A 23294-nucleotide genomic window follows, 5' to 3' on the forward strand; every position below is an offset into this window, starting at 1 on the left:
ATCGATTATTTAAACAATATCTCATCAATTACACCCTATCCATAAGTAAGAAATATTTATTCCTGTATAAAGTACCCAATAGTTATAATTATTTGCAGAAATTTATAATTATCTGACAGAAACTAAAATATCCCCTCATTGTTTTGAGCAGTGTATTATTTAGCATAGCATTTTCTCCCTAATATCAAGAGCATCTTCAGTATGACTTTCAAATTAAACAAGTAGAAGAGAAACCGGAAGACTCGATGAAAAGGCGCAAGCTACACGTACATAATATAGAATGGCACATTCTATATTATGTGTGTGTGTCTGAAATATTTTAAGGTCTTAACTGCACAAAAATTAAACGAGAGACAAAAGATTAATTCAAACAAAAAAAAAACAACTATTGCCTATGGAATATTTGGAGAAATACTATTTCCTATAATAATGATTATATTAGTTGATCATTTCTGTTGCGGTTCAAATCATGAAGCAAGGTTTCACAACTTTCTTTGTATAAGCATTCCATTAGATAATTTCTTTTGTGAAGGACTTTAATCTTCCTTCAAAGGATTCGATGTTTCGTAGATGGCGTGTTCTGTAATTCTTGACTTGTCTTGCTCATGGAATGTAATGTAATCATGATGTTCATCATGATGAATAGCCACCAATCTATAAGTCTGGCTAAAATATGATAACCTACACTGGCATTGAATATAATAGATCTCAGGGTGTGTGAAAGGTGGAAGTTTATCTTTTGCAGAGTTAAAAAAGAAGAAATTTTGTTATTAGGGTGAAAGGGTTCCTAAAGTCAGCTGATCTATGCAGCTTGACCGTTCCTTCATTGTCACTTTTAACATAAGGAATGGTGACATAGTGGACTACCTTTTGGGAAGTCAATGAGTAGTCCTACTTCCTCCAACACTTGCTAACTGTTTCATGGATTGTTTTGAACAGTGTCTACTGGATGGCTTCTAAACTGTTGTTATGGTACAGATATGTGGATGACATTGTTGCAGTTTGGCATGGTTCTCTTAAGATATCATCATGAAGATGAACAGAGTCCACCATCGCATCCAGTTCACTCTTGAGGTAGAAGAAGATAATTGAATTGTCTTTCTAGATCTTTTTCTTTGTCAGCAAGATGGTAGCCTTCACGTCTCTGTTTTTAGAAAGAAAATCCATACCAGATTTTATATTCATGCTCTTTTACATCATCGTCCTTCTCAGAAATATGGTACAACAAGCTCACTCATCGTGTTCTACTGAAGTGCTGCTGTCTCAGAAAGTAATTGCATCAGGTCTACTTCCTTGCTAATGGCTTTAACAAGTTTTATGTCAACAAAGTTATTAATAACTGTAGGATTTCCTTGTCATTGGCCAAATTTACATGATGCACCAACTCTTGGTGGCTCATCATGTCACCATTCCTTTTTTAATAAAGGTGTTTTTGAAGGAATAGCCATATTGCATAGATTGGTTAACATTCAGATGTCATTTAACCCTATTAGCAAGATTTCTGCTTTTTTTTAAGCTCTGCAAAAAGATAAACTTCCACCTTTTGCATACCCTTGGGTCTATCAAATTCTGTGTCAGTGTAGGTTATCATGTTTGGCCATACTGGTAGGTTGGCAACTATTTATCATGATGAACAAACATCTTAATTATATTAGATGTCACGAGCTGGACCAATTGAGACTTGCAGAACCTGCCATCTCCTCTGGAGAAAGATTCTAAGGTCTTTCACCAAAGTAATCTTATGTAGCAAAGATGACAAAATTGTTCTGCTTCATTGATGACACTAAGGCTTCAAATTATAGGCCAATCTCCTTGTCTGAAGTTGTGGTCAAGGTGTTGGAGAATCTAGTTAGGATAAGGTTTCAGAACTGGGTGGACAGCAGTAGAATTCTGTTTAATAAACACCATGTCTATTAAACATGTTTGCTAAAGGAAAATCATGTTTTAGCAATCTGTTTATCATAACAAGTGATGAATATATTGAACAAGGGGGATGCATATACAGTAGTATATTTAGATTTTGCAAAAGCTTTCGAAAAATTGCCACATGAACAAACTAGTAGTTAAACTTGAACAGATGGGGTTGGATAATAGATTAGTGCATTGGATTGGAGATTGGCTGTCTGAAACATATCAACAGGTTGTGTATGAGGGAGTGTTATCCCAGAAGAGGAAAGTCACTAGTGGTTTGGCCCAGGGGTCTGTTTGTATGTAAATGACATTGGAAAGGGCATAAATGATAAGGTACAGTTGTTTGCAGATGATGCAAAATTGGAGAGGGTTATGAGAAGTAGATCGAATTTTGTAGCTTTGCAAGAGGACCTAAATAGAATGTCTGAATAGACGAATGTGTGGGAATGTCAGTTTAATGTTGCAAAGTGTAAGGTTTTAAAATTTGGGAAGCAAAGACGGAATGCAGAGTATAGGATTGGTGTGGATATTTTGGAGGAGGTGATTAAGGATTTTGGGTTGTGGTGGATATGGAGTTGAAATTTCGTGGACATTTTTCCAAAATCGTGAGGACAACACAGTGGATTATGGGAATAATGTGGAGAACACTGACATGTAGAAGTAAGGATGTTTTGATTCCATTGTACAAGACTGATCAGGCCTCCTATGGATTACTGTGCACAGATTTGGTCACCAGGTTTTCAAAAGGATGATGAGATGTTGGAATGTGTCCAGAGATGATTAACTAAGTTAGTTTTTGGTCTCTGGAATGTGGAATATGAGAACAAATTGAGAGAATGCAAATTACAGAGCCTGGTGGATAGAAGGAAGAAGTAGAGATATGATCGAGATGTATAAGCTGGTAAGGGGTAATTATCAGATTAGTGTGGATGAGATTTTCTATAGAATATCTGAAGCTGAGGAGAACGATAAGCCACCCCTGGAAACTGCATAAGGTGGGTATGAGCAAAGGGGAGAGGAGTAGATTTTTTGCATGGAGAGTGTTGGGTAGGAGTGCATTACCTGATTGTGTGGTGAGTACAGGGACACTGAATGCATTTCATTCGAGGTACAGTGAGCTGTGCATGTGATAGCTGGACCTCCCATGATAAGTTGTACTCAAGATAACCTGGATATTAGGAAAAAAAATTTTGTACTAAATAAAAATATTATATAAATATCAAATCTGCAGTGTGTTGTTAATTCTCATTAGTAATAATATATACTTAATTATGTTGTACTGGCGTATTCTGTACATCCCTTGAAGGTACATATGAGGGAACTGAATGATCATGTAGGATAATTATATATATATGAAGTCATTCTGATTGTGATGTTTTAATAGAAGTTCTTTGTAATGTTTTTTTGCTTGAAAGATGTAATTAATAAAAAAAAAAAATTTGATTCATTATAAAAATTATGCAAACAACTACCGTGTTAGAGTAAAACTTCAGTTTAATACCTTGATTACCTAGATGGACCTGTGATTTCAGTCAGGATTTCTCCATGACTGCAAGGTCATAAAGAGTCCAGCTGTTCCTGTCTTGAGCTATTCCATTTTCTTCCAACTTTCTTGATCATGGGGTCTTCCCACCTTAAGGCTGGTCTTCCATGTTTCCTTTTGGTATCTTTCAGATACCAATTTGTTACTCTGTTTAATATAAACCAAAATAATTACTCGACATTTCGACCTTCATATTAAGGTCATCTGAAGTATACACATATATACAACGAAACAAGCTGCACTACAATCTACATAGTATGCTAAAGTTACATTGATTTGGTCAACCGTTAAAACTAATGGCCTGACCTCTGGTGAAAAAAAAAATCTTACCACATCAATGCTAGAGTCTTTTATTATTAATTTTACTTTTATTATTAATATCTATTTGGTTACAAAAATAAATTAAGCTAGAGAACAACGTGTTCACACAAAGCTACTCATGTAAGTATACATATAAATTGAAACAAAACAGTATGGATGGTGGCCAATAAAAGCTGAAATAATTGCTTAGAGTCTTAAAGTCAGGGTATGCTGAAAAACTTTAAGGACTAAGTGGACTGAATATGTGCCATCCAAATTCTTGGGATTTTTATGCCACCATTACTGTTAAGATTAGAATGGTTAATCAAAACTTTGTTAAATTTCCATTCATACCAAGTTTTTATATGATGTAGAGAACATGTAGTTTTCCGGTCAATTTGGTGTAGGATGTTAACAGCATGATCTGAGAGGCCTGCTTCACCAAAATTGTTAAATTTAATGTATCATTTGTGTTCTTTTTTACAGATAGGGATTGTACGTCCAGTTTCCCCAATAAAAGGTAAGTTACAGGTGCAGTAAATACGATAAACTCCAGAGTGAGCCAATGGGGGGGGGGGGGGGGGAGGATCCTTAGAGGAGTTGAATATGTTTTTAATTTTATAGGTGGTTTAAAAGGCATTAAGATTATAATGGTGTAGAATTCTATTTATTTTTTCTGATAACCCTTTAATGTATAGGATAGCTGTGGTTTTACTATAATCTATATTATATGTATTTTTTGATGAAGTTTCATGAAGAACTTTATTGATAGTATTTTTGCTATAGCCATTATTTATAAATATATTGCTAATAATTTGTAATTCTTGTTTAAGAGCTAGTTCATTAGAGCAAATTGTTATAGCTCTGTTTTTGAAGGTGCTAATGACTTCAAGATTTTGCAAAGGGTGGTGATATGAGTTAGCATGTGTATATTGGCCTGTATGTTTAGGCTTGCGGTAAACAGTGAAGGATAGGCTGCCTGAGGGAATACGTGTAACCAGTGTATCCAGGAAAGGAATCAAGCTCTGATTTTCAATTTCAATAGTGAATTGTATGTAAAACACTGATTTTGATATTTACCATCTTTTAAATATAACTTTTCAGTGTATAAAAAAAGTAGAAAAGAAACTAACTTAGATCTCATATAGTTATTTATTAATATTAATGAATAAATGTGAGTGTATACCATATTTATTTGAATATAACTTGCACCCCTGATTTTACTTTATGGAAAAAAAAAAAAAAAGAAATTAAAAAGTTTCGCATATATCTCGCACACAAAAAAAAGTCTAAGCATGTTCACATTGGGGTGATAGTAAGCTTCCCATAGTAAATAACACATCCCCCCTCCCCCAACAGCCACTGTACTGCAGAAGCAAGAAAAACAAGTAGTTTTATTGTATCACTGAATAAGATACAGTGACATTTGCAGTCTGTGTAATATATTTCTCAACAAATAGTGCAATTAGAGACAACTGGAATAAAAATGGTACTAACTAATAGATCACATGTCCCCCTCCCACAGAAACTATGCTGTATAGACTCAAGCAAAACCATATGTTGCACCGCAAACACAGTATCTTACTAAAAACTCTTTTCCAATTTTTCAGTTAAATGAAATAAGTGTTTGTTTGATTGCATTTGAAATTTTCAATGTCATTAAGAGAGATCACAAAAGCTAATTTCAAATAAAATTCTACCAAGAATTGAAACATGCCATATAATGTGTGTGCGAGTCTACCTGCCAGCTCGACGTGGAAGTGGCACGCAAACAAGCAGCAATAAAATTCAGCTGAAAGGTTGAAACTTTGTGTGAGTTGAGCCTGCCTACGTGACATGCAAGCGGTACACAAACAGTAATGAGAAGTTTTGTTGGAATGATAAATGGGCAAAACACTGTCGTGAACGTGTTAAAACTAAGAAATATATAGTTTATGTTGTTATGGCAGTTTCGAATATTATGGAATTTAGTTGAAGTGAATTAGCATTTCAACTCAACAGTTGTCGGCTTGCTTTTGTGTATAGGTCACACAATCTTTTGTTAATATCAATTATATGCATTGGTATTAACAAAATATCAATCATATGCATGTCTTCATGACTACTCTATCTACTGGTCTACCATTGCTGACTGTTCCCTGCTCTGCTTTAACTTCTCATTAGTCATTCGTGAAGGATTGTCCATGACATATCTCAAGTCGTATAAATTACTGGTAATTTTTGCTTGAAATAATTGGAAAGAAGATGATACTATTTGGGTAGATGACTTTGATAATGCACACAAGGAAAGTGCTCTCGAGGCTGGAAGTAGTGATAGTGAATAGTAAATTCTTGGTAAGTCATACCATTTTCAGTTTTTTCCTGAAAACTTTAGTTTCTGAAAATCCTCACATATATCTCACACCATGATTTTTTAGTCTTAACCCTCTCATGCATTTTTATATTCATTTATAAAAAAATATAATCACATGATACAGTACCATTTAATCTTACAGTATGAATTCATTAATTTTGCTAAATTTATGTCCTGTATATGTAAAAAATGATGTCCTTATCTGAAGACATCATGCACTAACAGCAACAGACTACTGACATATTTCTATGGAAATGACTTAGACTAAGGAATTTATTTTCATTGAAAGATTTCATTGAAAGAACAAGTATAACAAAACCGATTATAAACAATTTATATTTTGCTGAAACACTGTATGAATGATCAAAATTTGGATTACTTAGTACATGCAAAAAAGTGGAACAATTAGAATATGCAGTAGAGCTATGTAAATCAAGAACAGTCTTATTCTCTTTGCCTCATTTTGTATGGGAAGACTGAAAAACCTTCTGGAAAGATTGAAACCTCACATCTACCACAGATGCATCTTGTTTTACTCTTGCAGTGTACATCTCTGCAATGATTGGCATTAGCACCTGTTGTCTTCTTTGGGAGTGTCCACTGCCATCAAAATGTTTCTCATGTGGCACAGAGTGAGTTTTGCATTTCTTTAGTGCTGGTGGTGTCTGACTTGAAGGGTAGCCTCGTTTTTTTGTATCTAGCTGAGCTAAATCTTGATATATCAAAGCAGTTGCTACTCTTGATTTGAATTCAACAAATTCAGTTTTTCTTTTTCTTCCCATTTCCAAATGATCCGTGCATTACAAACAAATATATTCAACATATGGTAAAAAATTCTCATATACCATCATTTGTTCCTGGTATCATTTCGATACAAAGCCACAAGAGAGTCCATAAGGTCCACTCCATCCATATGTTTGTTATAAACAGCTATGCTGCATGGTAGCGGAATTTCAACATACTTTTTTTCTTTCCTGCTGAACCTCTGACCTACACTGATAGGCTCCTTTCCTAAGTAGCTAGATATCACATGTAATATCGAGTTATCAACCCATCTAGTGACAGTAATGCCATCAGAGGACGTCGTAACTTCTAGTAAGTTTTGATGTAGTCTCACTCTTTACAGATATCCTTCTGGCAGATGCTATTGAATTACTTTACAATGACTTTCCTTCTGATATTGTAAAATTATTCGACTTTGTCATCAATTCAGGATATTTCAGTTGCCAGAGCAAAAAAACAATTCTTGCAGACAGATAGAGGGAGCAGCTTTGGGATCTTTCCTTTTCCCTAATTCTAGCTAATTACTTTAGGGAACACTTCGAACAGCTGATTATGGCTGTTTTTTCATCTAATCCATCAATTTGGTACAGATATTGATTCTAACTCACATCATCACCCTTATCAGAAATATGGTGTTGTAATATAGAGTCGACTGCGGCATTGTAAAATATATGATACTTATATTCTTTAATTTTGATATGTATTCAGTATTTATCCTTTACTTGTCTTATTTATTTATTTAACTCAACTTATAAAACTTAACAGTCATAACTCCGAGTTGTTGTAATCTCGTTGCTTGAAATAATCTATTATCGTTAATGGATTATTTATTAATTTACAACTGCGCCATCAGAAATCACAGAGAGGAGTTGTATATCCTTCCTAAGAAAAAATAACTCAGCAAAAACACGGAAATATCTCTAAGTCAAGCAACGCAAAAATCTACTATTCGTCAGTGTTGGCTACTTTAACTTTTAAGGTCACACAGGTTCTGTCTTTTTATGAGAAGTGCATTGGTCAGGCAGAATGAGGCAAGTTATTTGACAAACAAAACAATTTATTCATGCTAAATTAAGGTACATATAAAGTTAATACTACTCATTCAAGACAATTCTTCAGCTCCAAGTTTTTCAGCAATTTTAACATAGAAATACTAAAACTCCATGTGTCTGGCTCTCCACTTGATTAATTAAACAATTCTACCTTAAGCCAAATGACTATTACAAAAATTACTCTCACATACATATCAGACATGGGAACAAGACTTCTACACACTTTGCATTATTTTAACTCAGACTATAAAGATTATTAAGCATACTAAACCTCTCACATATATCAACATTAACTAATTCCTTGTTACTCTGCTAACTACTTCACAATTGCTATACCAAGTGGCCTTCCATCTTTACTACGGCTCTCAAAGTTAACAAACAAAAAAATCAGCAATCTTTGCCATGAATTTCACACCTAGGAAAGTCTTACACAAAAGTCTTACTTGCTAATTAGTCATCCAGTTCCATATACTAGATCCTTGAGATCGTGGACACTTTCTTACACTTTCTGGTAATATTCACTCACGGGCACTTTTTGCAATATCGATGATACTTCCAAACGGAGTTCGTCAAGCAATTTAGCGTGGGAATTCTGGAACATTCCGTCTTTACTGCTAAAACGAATCTCCTATCGTCATCGGGTTTCTGTCGGCAGGACATGGATCCCTGTCCATAGAACTGCAGGACACGCTGGAAATTCTCGTAGCGAGAGCCGGAACTGAAAAAGAGCACCCGTTTCTGTCAATCCTTTCCCCCTTTTATTCTGCTCTGCCAATCTTGGAACTCCTATCGTTTCAATCACCTGGATTTTCTTAGAGGGGATTTTCCTAGCCACCCTGAGTTTGCTGAGTTAAAGCAAGAAACCCCGTACTTCACTGACTTTCGCGAGTTGCGATTGCCTCAGGTCTTACATACCGATCCCATCTGAGTTAATTGTTTGTTTTACAATTGTGGCGGTTACATAATTCAACAGCTCATTCTAATATATTACCATATTACATAAACATAAAAGAAAAAAATTGTTAATTAAACATCTATTAATTTACCATATAACATAATACATGGTTGAAAAAATGCTAATTAACTACAAGTATTTTGTATGGATTTTCATTCTCCAGTAAAATCGTATATAAGGATTTTGTACAAAAATCCTTCTATACAAGATTTTATAGTGTCAAGTCTCTAGTAGGCCTTGATAAGACCTCAGTTGAACTATTGTGTGCAAGTCTGGTCTCCTAGTTTCCTCTCTGATTCCGATATATTAGAGAGTTAAAAGGAGAGTGTTAAAAATGATATCAGGATTGTGGAATACTATGAAGACAGATTGAGAATTCGTAGACTGCAGATGCTAGCAAATAGGAGGGAGGGGGGGGGAGATGATATGATTGAGGCGTACAAACATCTGAAAGGGTCATACAGGATTTCAGTCGATGGAATTTTTCATTTTATGGAGCATGGGGAAAAGACAAGAGGGCATCCTTGGAAGCTGAGAATGAATGCTGCTAAGAAGGGAGTTTGGACTAGATTTTTCTTTCATAAAAACTTGTCTGATCTTCATGAATTTCTTGAAAAAATTAATTCAATAAACCAGAATTAAATTTCCCTTTGAAGTAGAAGATAACAATTGGTTTCCTTTTCTGGATGTTCTCATTCTACTTCAACCAAATGGTAGTCTATAGTTCTCAGTATGTAGAAAATCAAATTCAGTAATTCTAACTCGCATCATCACCCTTATCAGAAATATGGTGTAACTCACATCATCACCCTTATCAGAAATATGGTGTAGTAAAATCTCTAGTAGACAGAGCTCATAAAATATGTTCTACAGATTCTCTTCTAAACTGTCTCTTATCAGAGCTACCTTTATCTCTAATGTTTAGAATACAAAACTGTTGTAAAAGAATCAATAATTATGGCCATTGTCTTTACCTGTCTTAAGAAGTTACCAGAATTTGTATTCCATATTAAAGGACTTTCAGAAAAAAATAGATTACTTCGACAGATTAACTTACAAGTCTCTTTACATCCAGTTCATAAACTTAATACCTTCCTTATCTCTCCTAAAGACAAATATCCTCCTTGTTCTTATCCTGGAGTTTAGAGAATCCCCTGTACTTACAACTTATGTTATTATGGACAGACTGGTTGTTCTGCACAAATTCATGTTGATGAACATCAAGAGTATATTTCACTTAAAAAAACCCCCATTAAATCTGGTTTAGCAAACCACACATTATCTACAAAACACAGAATTCATTGGAATAAAATCAAAGTTTACATAAAAGTTATTTTTTTTCAGTAAAGACTGTACAAAGAAAGCTATGAAGCACACCTTCACACTCCAAACCTAAACAAAAATGATTGCCTTAAACTTTCTTAATTTTGGAAGTTATACTGATTAATACTCACCATTCATGTGTTCCATAAATTGTAATTAATTAATTGCTTATATTTAAAAATATTTTATTAACTGATTTATTTAATTGTAATTACTTTTGTAATTACAATTAAATAAATTAAATATCTGTGGGCTGCAGATGGAACTATTCTTCTGTAACCAATAGTGCATATAATATCATTCACTTTCATTTGAATTATTCTCTTTTTTTTATGAGTTTTCCTATAATTATATTGAAAATGGCTATAAAACATAGCCCAAAATTTTACGAATAAAAATATTTAAATTAACATAATTTAACTAAATTAGCTGTATACAAGACAGTGTTCAAACCAGTTTTAACTTATGGATCTGAGTGCTGGGTCAGAAGTAAAACACTTGACCAAAGACTAGAGACCGCAGATATGAGAGTACTGAGAAAGATTATAGGTGTGAACAGATGGCATCAATGGCAATATCATATTAAAAACGAGGATATTAGGAAAGAACTTGACATTGTCAGCATCCAGGAATGCGTTAGCAGAGCTAATCTCAGGTGGTATTGTCACTTAAATAGAATGGGAAAGATTAGCAAAACAAGTGCTCTCTGCCAGGTTGGCAGCAAAACGACCCAGAGGAAGACCAAGATATAGGTGGATTGATACGGTACAAAGTGCCTTAGACGATAGAAATATAAGATCTGATAATGTTGGAGTCTTGACAAGTAACAGACTGATTTGGAGGAAAATTGTAGATAGGAAGTTAGTAATGATGTAATTTTTTCATGTAGTACTGTCATATCCTGTACACCCCTTGAGGGTACATGGCAGGAATTTGATGATGATGAAATTAACATAAGTGATTTCGTTATTAATTAGTTATAATGAATTCTGCAATTTGCATCTTGATTTTTAGATCAACTATAGTAATCTAGATTGGAATGAAGAGTTGTTATAGGCAAAAAAGGTGGGCAAAGAGAACAAAGTTCTTGAGTTTGTGAGGATTAATGATGTAACAAAGAGCATGGATCAAGAATCTAGGATTTAATCATCTCATTAGAGGATGTTAATGGGGGTGTTGAATCTTGCTCCATAACCAAGTGATTACCTGGGTAGTGGTGAAACATATGAGAGCTACTGTAAAGTAAGGATATATGTGGAACTACAGCGCCAGTAATTAGAAAAAGTTCAGGAGACATCGTGGAGCTTTATCATGGAATGAGGAATTGGTGGAAAGTGGTCAGTGCTCATGAGACACTATTCAAGAACTATAGCAGAAGCTGTATCATCTGAATGATGATGAGCAATCCCCTGTTTGCTCATCATCATGAGCAACAAGGGGCATGTGGGAAACTGAATAAACAAGATGTAAATAATCCTTTCTTTTAGGCTTGCACGGTGATCCGAATGCATTTTTGGAAATTATGGAGACAACTATCGTGTTTGAATAAAAACTTTAGTTTAATATTACTAAAATTTTACAATTCGACATTTCGACCTTTATGTCAAGGTCATCTTCTGGAGCGTACAAATATACACAAGGAACAAGCTATACTACAAACATACTGGTTTGTTAAAGACACTGACTAACCGCTACCACAATTGTTGGCCTGACCTCTGGTGAAAAAAAAAAAAAAAAAAAATTACACATCAACGCTAGAGTCCTATTATTTGTGTTGTCTACTATATACATATATTAACATCTTTCCAGCCAGTTGGAGTGGAATGGTTTCTAATACTAGCGGATTGGCTAGAGTCCTGACTTATGTTGAATCTTTCATATTAGGTTGGCTGAATGTGTGCCATCCAGATCCTTGGAATTTTCATACCATCTTTATTGTTGATATTTGGGTGGTTTATCAGGATTTCGCAGGATTCTTTAAATTTTCTTTCGTACCATGTTTTTGTGCGGTGTAAGGAGCAGGTGCTTTTCCAGTTGATTTGGTGTAAGGTGTTAAGTGCATGGTCTGAGAGGCCTGCTTCACCATAATGGTTATATTTAATGTGTCTAATGTGTTCTTTCTTGCGTATAGGGATTGTCTGTTTTGTTTCACCAATGTATGGTAAGTTACAGGTGCAGCAGATGCAATAGACTCCAGGATGTGCTAACGGGAGGAGAGGATCCTTAGAGGAGCTGAATATGGTTTTAAGTTTAGTGGGTGGTTTAAAGGTGGCATTGAGGTTATAATGTTGTAGGATTCTGTTGATTTTTTCTGATAACCCTTTAATGTATGGGATGGCTATGGTTTTACTGTAATCTAGATTCGTTTTTGTTGTGGTTTTATAGAGTATTTTATTGACAGTATTTTTGTTATAGCCATTGTTTATGAATGTGTCACTAATGATTTTTAGTTCTTGTTTCAGGGCTTGCTGGTTAGAGCAAATAGTTGTGGCTCTGTTTTTAAGGGTGTTTATGACTCCATATTTTTGTGCTGGGTGGTGGTATGAATTCGCATGTATGTATTGGCCCGTGTGTGTCGGTTTTCGGTAGACCATTATGGTGAAGCAGGCCTCTCAGACCATGCACTTAACACCTTACACCAAATCAACTGGAAAAGCACCTGCTCCTTACACCGCACAAAAACATGGTATGAAAGAAAATTTAAAGAATTCTGCGAAATCCTGATAAACCACCCAAATATCAACAATAAAGATGGTATGAAAATTCCAAGGATCTGGATGGCACACATTCAGCCAACCTAATATGAAAGATTCAACATAAGTCAGGACTCTAGCCAATCCAACAGATAAGCTTAGGCGTTGATGGTTATTCAAGACTTATTTTTCACGGTATTAACAACACCACAAACACTTTTATCAACAAAGATGTTTTATTAACGCTAATATTTCGCTAATTTTCAAATTGGCATCATCAGAGCACAACACACATGTAAACACGACAGTGAGTGAAACAATATAATTGCAAAAGACAAAAGATCTAAAGTCCTATTTTTGGCGCCCTCTAACGGAAAAAAAAAAAAAAAAAAAAAAGCAGTTATCCAGGAGTTTTTCTTAGGATAACCGTCTCCCAAATTTTTGGCAAATTAATGCAACCATATTTGTTAAGGTTGGGAGAATTCTTCAAAGCCATTGCTGACTCAGAAAATAATCTTTCAGATCTATAACGACTCCTAAATAGCACATTTGTTTTCCTCCATCTAATCCTGTGTGAAGGAGTGTCCAAAGCGTGGTCTGCCAGTCCCGACTTGCCATAGTAATAGTAGCGAATGTACCTTTCATGTTCTTCCAGGCAGATGTTCACTGATCTTCCTGTTTGCCCATAATAGGCCAAGTCACAGTCACATGAACTTCATACACTCCTGGGTGTGCTAAAGGGTGAAGTTTATCCTTTTGCGAGCGGATCAGAGTTGCCAGCTTGACATGAGGTTTGAAGGTGGTGCGAAGGCCATGTTTCAACAATACTTTGGCTATCTTTTCCGATGTACCTCTGATATAGGGAATAGAAATGGTCATATTGTATTCTTGTGTATTAGGGGAGGGCAGAGTAATGGGCCTATGTAGTATTTTATCTATTTTGTAGGGATTGTAGCCGTTGGCTAAGAACGTATGGCACAGGTACTGGAGTTCAGTGGCCAGAGCTGTATCGTTAGAACAAATGGCTATGGCTCTGTGTGTAAGTGTTTTTAAAATGCCGTACTGTTGGACTGGATGATGATGTGATTGTTTATGTAGGTATCTTCCTGTGTGTGTAGGCTTTCTGTAAATAGAAAAAGATAGTGATCCATCTGAAAGGCAGGTGACTAATGTGTCAAGAAATGGTAAACAGTTATTTGATTCTTTTTCTACTGTGAAGTGAATTTTGGGGTGTTGGCTGTTTAGGTAGGTGACAAAAGCATCCAAAGTGTCTTGTCCATGGGGCCAGATGGCAAATACATCATCTACATAGTGCAACCACACTTGTGGCTTGTATGTAGCTGTGGTAAGTACTTTGTTTTCAAAGGGTTCCATGTAAAAATTTGCTAACGTTGGAGAGAGGGGGAAACCCATAGCAGTACCATTAATCTGTTTGTAGAATTTCCTCTCCCATGTAAAGTAACCTGCATTCATGGTAAATTGAAATAATTCAAAAATATCTGGGAGAAATTTTGACTTGATTAAATCAAGAGTGTCTATAAGTGGTACATTGGTAAATAGGGAGGTGACATCGAAACTAACCATTATGTCTGAATTTTTTAGGATTAGATTTTTAACCAATGTTTTGAAATGGATTGAATTTTTTACAAAAGTAGAGGAGTTGCCAGTTAGATGGGAAAGCGACTTAGCTAAGTTTATATGTGGGACTATCTATGCTATCCACTATGGGGCGTAGGGGAATATTAGTTTTGTGGATTTTGGGTAATCCATAAATACGGGGTGTTTTAACATGAATTGGTTTTATTTTCCTGATGATTTCTTTGGGCCATGATGTCACTTTTTTCAGTAATTTTCGGACTTTTTTCTTTTGCGACATCGTAGGGTCTCGATGTATAATTTGATATGTGGAACTGTCACATATGAGATCTTGCATTTTTCTGTTATACTCTTCTTTATTCATGATAACTGTTGCATTACCTTTATCGGCTTTTGTAATAATAATATTTTTATTATTATATAACTTTTTTAGGGCAGTTATTTGTTTACGTGGCATATTGCTTTTTGGAGGCTTTGCCTTGTTTATAATACTTGCTATGTCTAGTCGCACGTTATTGGCCATTGCTGGCGGAAGATCGTGGATACCCCGTTCTACTTTCATCATAATTTCGAGTTTAGGAATTTGTTTGGGCGCGACGGCAAAGTTATGTCCTAAACTGAGAGCGTTCTTGGCTTCTTCAGCGAGTATTTCCGACGATAGGTTTACGACCACGTGGTCTCGTCGAAGTTGCGGTCGGGACTTCGTATGTTGGCGCTGTTGTAGTAGTTCAGATTTCTTTAGGTGTTTGCTTTTTACTTTTGTGAATTCTTTTTTTGCTGCAACTTCGGAGATCTGCTGTAGGACAGTCCATATTTCAGGATTTAACACGTTTATTAGTTCTTGTTGTAGAGCTGTAATAGAGCTGTTTAGCTTACTAAGCTCTATGCAAGTAGCGGCGATTTGTTCTCGAAGAAGCGCTAAACTCGCCCGTCGATAAATACGATGTGCCTTTGCCGATTGCAACAACTTTTCCTTGAATTTTAGAAAAGATGGAATAACATCGTTGTCGCGGCATCGTTTAAGGAAGGCTAACCGGTTCAATTTTCTGGACAATTTCAGTTTTCAACTTACCGAACCATCGCGCTTTGTAAACAGTATCTTCTTCGTGCAGAATCATCAATCTAACAGATAAGCTTAGGCGTTGATGGTTATTCATGACTTATTTTTCACGGTATTAACAACACCACAAACACTTTTATCAACAAAGATGTTTTATTAATGCTAATATTTTGCTGATTTTCAAATCAGCATCATCAGAGCACAACACATATGTAAACGCGACAGTGAGTGAGTGAGTGAAACAATATAATTGCGAAAGACAAAAGATCTAAAGTCCTATTTTTGGCGCCCTCTAACGAAAAAAAAAAAAAATATCAGAGGTACATCGGAAAAGATAGCCAAAGTATTGTTGAAACATGGCCTTCGCACCACCTTCAAACCTCATGTCAAGCTGGCAACTCTGATCTGCTCGCCAAAGGATAAACTTCACCCTTTAGCACACCCAGGAGTGTATGAAGTTCCATGTGACTGTGACTTGGCCTATTATGGGCAAACAGGAAGATCAGTGAACATCTGCCTGGAAGAACATGAAAGATACATTCGCTACTATTACTATGGCAAGTCGGGACTGGCAGACCACGCTTTGGACACTCCTTCACACAGGATTAGATGGAGGAAAACAAATGTGCTATTTAGGAGTCGTTATAGATCTGAAAGATTATTTTCTGAGTCAGCAATGGCTTTGAAGAATTCTCCCAACCTTAACAAATATGGTTGCATTAATTTGCCAAAAATTTGGGAGACGGTTATCCTAAGAAAAACTCCTGGATAACTGCTTTTTTTTTTTTTTTTTTTTTTTTCTCCGTTAGAGGGCGCCAAAAATAGGACTTTAGATCTTTTGTCTTTTGCAATTATATTGTTTCACTCACTGTCGTGTTTACATGTGTGTTGTGCTCTGATGATGCCAATTTGAAAATCGGCGAAATATTAGCGTTAATAAAACATCTTTGTTGATAAAAGTGTTTGTGGTGTTGTTAATACCGTGAAAAATAAGTCATGTCTAGCCAATCTGCTAGTATTAGAAACCATTCCACTCCAACTGGCTGGAATGATGTTAATATATGTATATAGTAGACAACACAAATAATAGGACTCTAGCGTTGATGTGTAATTTTTTTTTTTTTTTTTTTTTTTTTTTTTTTTTCACCAGAGGTCAGGCCAACAATTGTGATAGCGGTTAGTCAGTGTCTTTAACGAACCAGTTTGTTTGTAGTATAGCTTGTTCCTTGTGTATATTTGTACGCTCCAGAAGATGACCTTGACATAAAGGTCGAAACGTCGAATTGTAAAATTTTAGTAATATTAAACTGAAGTTTTTATTCAAACATGGTAGTTGTCTCCATAATTTCCAAAAATGCAAGATGTAAATAAGGTAGTAGGACTTGAAAATTCCCAGGAATTAACAACTGTTTTGTTACTTACTGGGCCAGGCTCCAAACGAATGAAAAGAGGACAAAATATTGTTCTGCTTCATAAAGGACATGATAAGATGGAGACTTCAAATTATATGTCAATCTAGATTTTGGTTGGTAGTTTGGTTAAAGTGTGTGTGTTAAAGAGGTTAGTGAGGGCCAAGATCTAGAATTGGATTGATAACATGAGTGTGCTCTTTGATGGACAGCATGTGTTTATTAAAGGGAAATTATGTTTTAGCAATCTCTTTATTTGTTGTGACAAGGTGAGGATTGCATTGGACAAGGAAAATGCATATATAGTGGTATATTTAGATTTTGCAAAGGCCTTTGATAGATTGCCACTGGACATCCTGGTATTTTGGGACAGATACAGTTGGATTGTAGACTGGCTGTCTGATAGGTATGAGGTGGTTTGTCACAGTCGTTTGTTAGTTTAATTGATTGTCAAATGACATCTTGGTAATTAAATTTGAACTGATTCATTTGGATTGGAGACTGGATGTCTAATAGGTATTAGGCAGTTCTTCCAGGATTGCTACGTCATTAGCAATATCCTGGAAGAGGAAATTCATTGGTGGTATCTCCAAAGGTCTGCTCTGGGTCTGTTGCTGTTGAACATGTATGCTAATGATATTAGGAAGGGTTGGAATGGGGATATGTAGTTGTATTCAGAGGATACAAAGTTGGGGAGAACTATGAGGAGTAGAGCAGAGAGCAGATGTTGTGGCTTTATAAGAGGACTTGGATAGACTGGGCGAGAGAAAGTGATGGGGTTGCCAGGTCAGTTGCATAGTGTAAGTTTTAAAAAATTTGTGAAGCTGGTATGTAAAGATGATATGTAGATTATGCAATTAGTGGGGATATCTTACAGTAGGTGGAGGAAATAAATGATCTGGATGGGGGGGGGGGGTGTAATGGAAGAGAAGGACCTGAAATTTAGGAAACACATTGCTATTTTTTCACTGGTGTTTGGCATTGTCTGCATTTTGGAGACTGTAATTGCTCCAGTGCAAGCCTGTGATTCTCATTTGTGTACAGTTTATGGTCTCCCCCAAATGAACTTGAATTGCATCAGAATACTCCCAGTTCATCAGAACATTTTGATTAAGGCAATGATGACACTATTGCTTTGGACAGTCTGCAGAAATGATGAACAAACTGCTAGCAAATATGTTATAGACTTGGACCATTGCTCTGCACTCCATATAAACGAAAATAATGCTTAACAATAAACATCTTTACTTCCAACATCAGCACCATTGCTACAGGCTAAATGTAATGACGTAGACTCTGAACATGCTCATCTATTAATGTGCATGCAGTTGAATGGCATATCTCCTAGCACGTGTACTCAAGGGAGTGGAAAGTTCAGTACTGTTTTTTGTGCCATACCATATATATATAAATCGATTAAATTATAAACATATGGAATACAACAATAAAACAAGATCCAGTTTGATATAATTTATTCATTTAATGAGAGAAATTATTGATGAATCAGTTCTTTATACATTATGAAGAATTAAATACCAATTAGCAGATTCTTTCTTATTACAAGGCTGTCATCAGGGAGAGAAGGAAAGATCAATTGACAACATTCAGAACTAATGTGAGTCATGTAGCTTGTGTTTGTTTACTTGAACCTTGGTCACATTTGAATAAACAGGATATGATGCTGTTTGAATTTGAAGGAAGCAGTGGTTGGTATTCTGTAATTAAAATATAGTGTTATAAATCATTAAAAAAACAAAAGCAAAAAAAAAATTCTTAACAGTCATTTATGATTTCTTCCTAAAATGATGTAGAGTTTCACAAGTTTTAACCATTATGAATTATTTGAGTGCAGATTCTTGATTTGATTGTAAAAAAACTCTGTGTTCCATGTTGTTGGCATAGTAAGCAAGGCTAGACTTATCAAAGTCCAAGAATTTAATGTAGTTTAGATGTCCTGGATTCAAATTTCAGCGAAACTGAATATCTGACTGTGAAATAACAAAATTAACAAGAACAGGGTACATGATAAACACCAGCAGGGATAGAGGTGATAATTTATTTTAATGAATGCTAGAAAAGAGAATAGTTTTTGTAATGGTTTGTAGGTAGTGCATTGATTAAACTTACAAAGAAACCCCATGCTGTTTATTCTGATGTTACTTTAAGGAAAGGTATGAGAACTTTTTTTTACAATTGATTGTGGCCTGGTTGAGGGATGATCGTTATGAATAATTTTTTGAATAGCAGTGTGGTTATATCCATTTTAAATCAGTAGAATAGATAGTGAACTAAGTGTATAGGATTTTTTTTTTCTTCATGGTTTATGCAACCCTTTATTTGAATTAAAAAGTACCAACCATTGTTTCTTTAAACTCTAATAGTGTTTTCTCCTTTTTTTTAGCTGTGACAGAGACAAGAGTAAGTAAATGCATGCTACATGGCCCACATCGGTTTTGAATGATGTCAAGTAATCTTTTCTTCTCTCCCCAGTGATGAGATGATCTTGTAATAAGGAAAAAATATATAGTAGTTAATAAAATCTATAATAGCCTCTACTTCACATGTTCCCTTAAAATGTCTGATTACTAATTGTATGTATAGATTAACACATTTTATTACAAGATAATAAAGATTATCTCCAAAAATCAGTTTATGGAGAAAATAGATTTCCTTCACAGAAGGAAACAGAAATCATGGTATTTAAAAGCAAACACCATATTAGATCAAGAATAGTCACGCAAGATAAAATAATAGAGCAAATAACACAGTTTAATGATTTAGGTTGCATAATGCAACATATAACTAAAAGATAGAGATATGGGTGAAAAAAAAAAAAATTCTGAAACCTGTGGTGAAACCATTACAAGGACACTGACAACAAAAATAAGATGAGGAACTTTGCTTAAATTTTATAAAAAAATGATCACTCCCACTGGTATTATGTTATTTCAGAAATATGGAGTGTTAAAAAGAAAGATCAAAGTAAAATACATGCAGCAGAAAGTAGATCTTTAAGAACATTTAAAGGAACACACAAAATTAGATTGTAAGAAAGAGAGATAGAGAAAGAGAACCATTTACAAAATAAGGCCAGTTAAGCAGGAACAGGTAAATGCATAATCCTTGATGCGAAGGTTTTATTATTATTATTTTTTTTTTTTTTTTTATCCCGAGGAAACATGTCACAAATCCTGCAGTTTGGATATACCATACTTGATGATATTTTTGCAGGATGATTTGGATAGATTGGAGGACTGGGCTAAGGAGAATGGATGTCAGTTTAATGTGGCAAAATGTAAGGTTATGCATTTGGGGTGAAAAGATTAGCAGCAGTATACCACATTGGTATACGAGCCCAGGGATTTGGGAGTATTGGTGGATAGGAAGTTGAAGTTTAGGGGGCACATTGCAAAAGTGGCTAAATCAGCTCATTAAATCACTTGGTTACTGAAGAATACTTTGACGAGCAAGTTATTGTTCCTCTGTATTGAGCCTTGATAAGACCCCATCTTGACTGTGCCCAGATTTGGGCGCCAGGGTTTCTTCTTGATGGGGAGGAAGTGGAGAGGATCCAGAGGCAAGTGACCAACATGATAGCAGGTCTGTGGAATGAACCTTATGAGAACAGGTTGAAGATTTGTGGGTTGCAGAAATTGGTTGATAGGCAGAAAAGGGGTGACATGATTGAGGCATTCAAATTACTGAAGGGTTTCTATAAGATTAATTCACAGAATATTTTTGAGAACAGGACTGGTGGTGGTGGGAGGACTAGGGGCCATCCATGGAAACTGGGCAAGAGTGTGGTTAGCAGGGGGTGTTAGAGCTAGGTTTTTTACTTGGAGAGTGGTAAATGAGTGGAATAAGCTGCCAGAGTCTGTTGTGGGTGCCATGACTGTGAACGAGTTCAAGGCAAAGTATAATAGATACTGTGTGAATGTTGAATAGTTGTTCTTGACATGATGTTAGGGCCTCCCTTGATGTGTCTAAGGACTCCTTGGAGTTGCCTGTAATAATAATATTCTACATTCAGCAACACACTTATTTATTAATTCATTATTATTATTTTTTCCCCCTCCCTTTAGGTATCCAGTTTTTGAAGCCAATATCAGGATTTTACTGCTCATTGTGTAAAATTTACATGGGAGATGCCTTGTGTGCTGAAAAACATATGTTAGATGTTAAACATAACCAAAATTATACAGTAAGTACAGTTTATTATTGTTTTTATAAAGAAATATAGAAGTGCTAAGTAATTCAAAATCAGCTATTCACCTTTGAAAACTTATCTTGAATGAACTAAAGTTGAATCATAAGGTCAATTTTATTTAATATTGAGTGGTATAAAGCTCAAGTTTTGATTTAATCTCTTTTTACTAAATTATTATTGATTGATTTATTTTTGAGTTGAATAGTGTCTTGCTATAAAAAAAAATGACCTTTTTTATTTTTATTTTGCCTGTTAATTGCATTTTTGGGTATAGTTTTAGCAGCTATAGTGAAATTTAAATCAGAGAGTTTGTGGTCAGACTATAATTTTGAACATCTGAACTGCTAGAATAGAATACTTATATAATAAGAAGAAAGAAAGAAAAGAAAATCCTACAAATACTGTTCTAGAGAAAAAGCTCATGCTCTTTTGGAAAAAAAACAATCAGTGAATGCTGGCCTGGTTGGCTGAGTAGTTAGTGTATCCGCTTTCCAGCCAAAAGACTGCGGATTCGAATCCCGCCGTGGGCATGGATGTTTGTCTGTGAAGTACTAGTGGTGGTGGTCGGCGGGAGATGGTGTTGGCATAGATAATGAAGGTAGTTGCAGTTGGTGAAGTGGTGTGAAACGGAGAGTTGTAGAGTAGGTGTCCTCCCTCAATGAATCTTTGGACTCCCTGGAGGTGTTGTATAATAATAATAATAATTGTTGTAGACCACATAAATGCTGAATCATAATTTTCCACAGACTCTTGAACACCAAAGAAAACTCTCGAAAAATATATTATCGTAATGCTCTCTTGAGACCAATATTTTATGGAATTAGTTATCTCAATTATAATAAATTAGCTTAACCATTGGTATCAAGGATCTTGTCAAATGCTTATGATTCTGATTGTCTGTTCTTTATTTGCCAGTGCTTCAGTTTCAAATACTTTAATTGATCTTATTTATATCTGACACCACTGTCTTATTTCAACATTACCCTATCTGTGGTAACTTTATATCTAATAATCTGCCCTATACAAATTGAAGGTGTAGCAATGAGTTCCTCACTCATTCACTCTTTCATCTTTACATGGAAGCTTTCAAGATGAACATCCTCAACAGAATCTCATTAAAATGCAGACTATGACTTATATATATGTTGATAATTTATCTGATCACTTAAGTTAGGGTACTCTAACTTGCTTTTTTTTTTTTAAATTAAAGTTTTTGTTGCAGTATTAAATTCACCATTGAATTAGAAAATAACAATGCACTATGTTTCCTAGATTTGTTATTTACAAAAAATCCAATTAGCTCTGTCACATGCATTTTTTTACAGAAAATCCACACATATTGGGAGGTATCTTTATATGAAATCATATCTTTATCCATTTGTGGTTTAAGCCAATAGCGAGTACAATTTGGTCAGCTAAGTCCCAAATTGCCAGCCCATCCTCATTCACTCAGTATCCAGTAGATACCTATTAAAAGGGCACACCACTTGAAGGTGAGGATCAGGGTCATCTTGAGGCATGGGCACACTGGGCAGGTGCCCTGGGGCACCCATTCTGCCATATTGTTCATGAGAGATTTCTTGGCAAAGTATATCAATTACTCGACCTCTCGCTGGAACATTGAGCTAAGAAAAAGAACTGGAGATGGTGCACAATACATCAGTAACTAAATACTTTTCATACTATACTATAAATAAAATTAAAAAAATTTTTTTTTCCAGGTGAATAACCCTTTGAGCAGAGATAGCATACTGTTATGAGCGGAGCACAGAAGTGTTTCCCAATGTTAAAACTGCACTCAGAGTGTTCATATGCATGATAGTGACTGTTGTCACTATCATGCATAGGAACGTTCATTTTCAAGATTGAAACTTACAAAGAATTAGCTTTGCAGCACAACAGGGCAGCAGCATTTGAACTGGCTTTCACTCATGTGCATGGAAAATGACATCCTGAAGGCTATTGACTTTAAGCCAATTATAAATCAATTCTCTACAAAGAAATTTCACAAAAGTTTGTGTTGATTTTTGTTAAAATTACCAATAAATCTATAGGCTTAATTTTATTGACCATTTACATTTTTATTCCAGTAGGTCATGACAAAATGAG

The 23294-nt window shown here is 35.2% G+C and overlaps 1 protein-coding gene across 2 annotated transcripts in view; it reads left to right on the plus strand.

Moving 5' to 3' along the window:
* Nucleotides 1–23294, plus strand: part of LOC150102542 (uncharacterized) — a 280577-nt gene that overhangs the window by 103898 nt on the left and 153385 nt on the right. For both annotated transcript variants that reach the window (XM_090399064.1, XM_090399065.1), the window contains exon 5: nucleotides 21061–21179. In XM_090399064.1, the coding sequence (XP_090255190.1) occupies nucleotides 21061–21179 (119 nt within the window). The remainder of the gene's footprint in view (nucleotides 1–21060; nucleotides 21180–23294) is intronic.

This window comes from Typopeltis vanoorti, chromosome 10 (assembly GCF_054136105.1).
Source record: "Typopeltis vanoorti isolate ZY-2024b chromosome 10, IOZ_Tvanoo_1.0, whole genome shotgun sequence".
NCBI classification, from domain to species: Eukaryota; Metazoa; Arthropoda; class Arachnida; order Uropygi; family Thelyphonidae; genus Typopeltis; species Typopeltis vanoorti.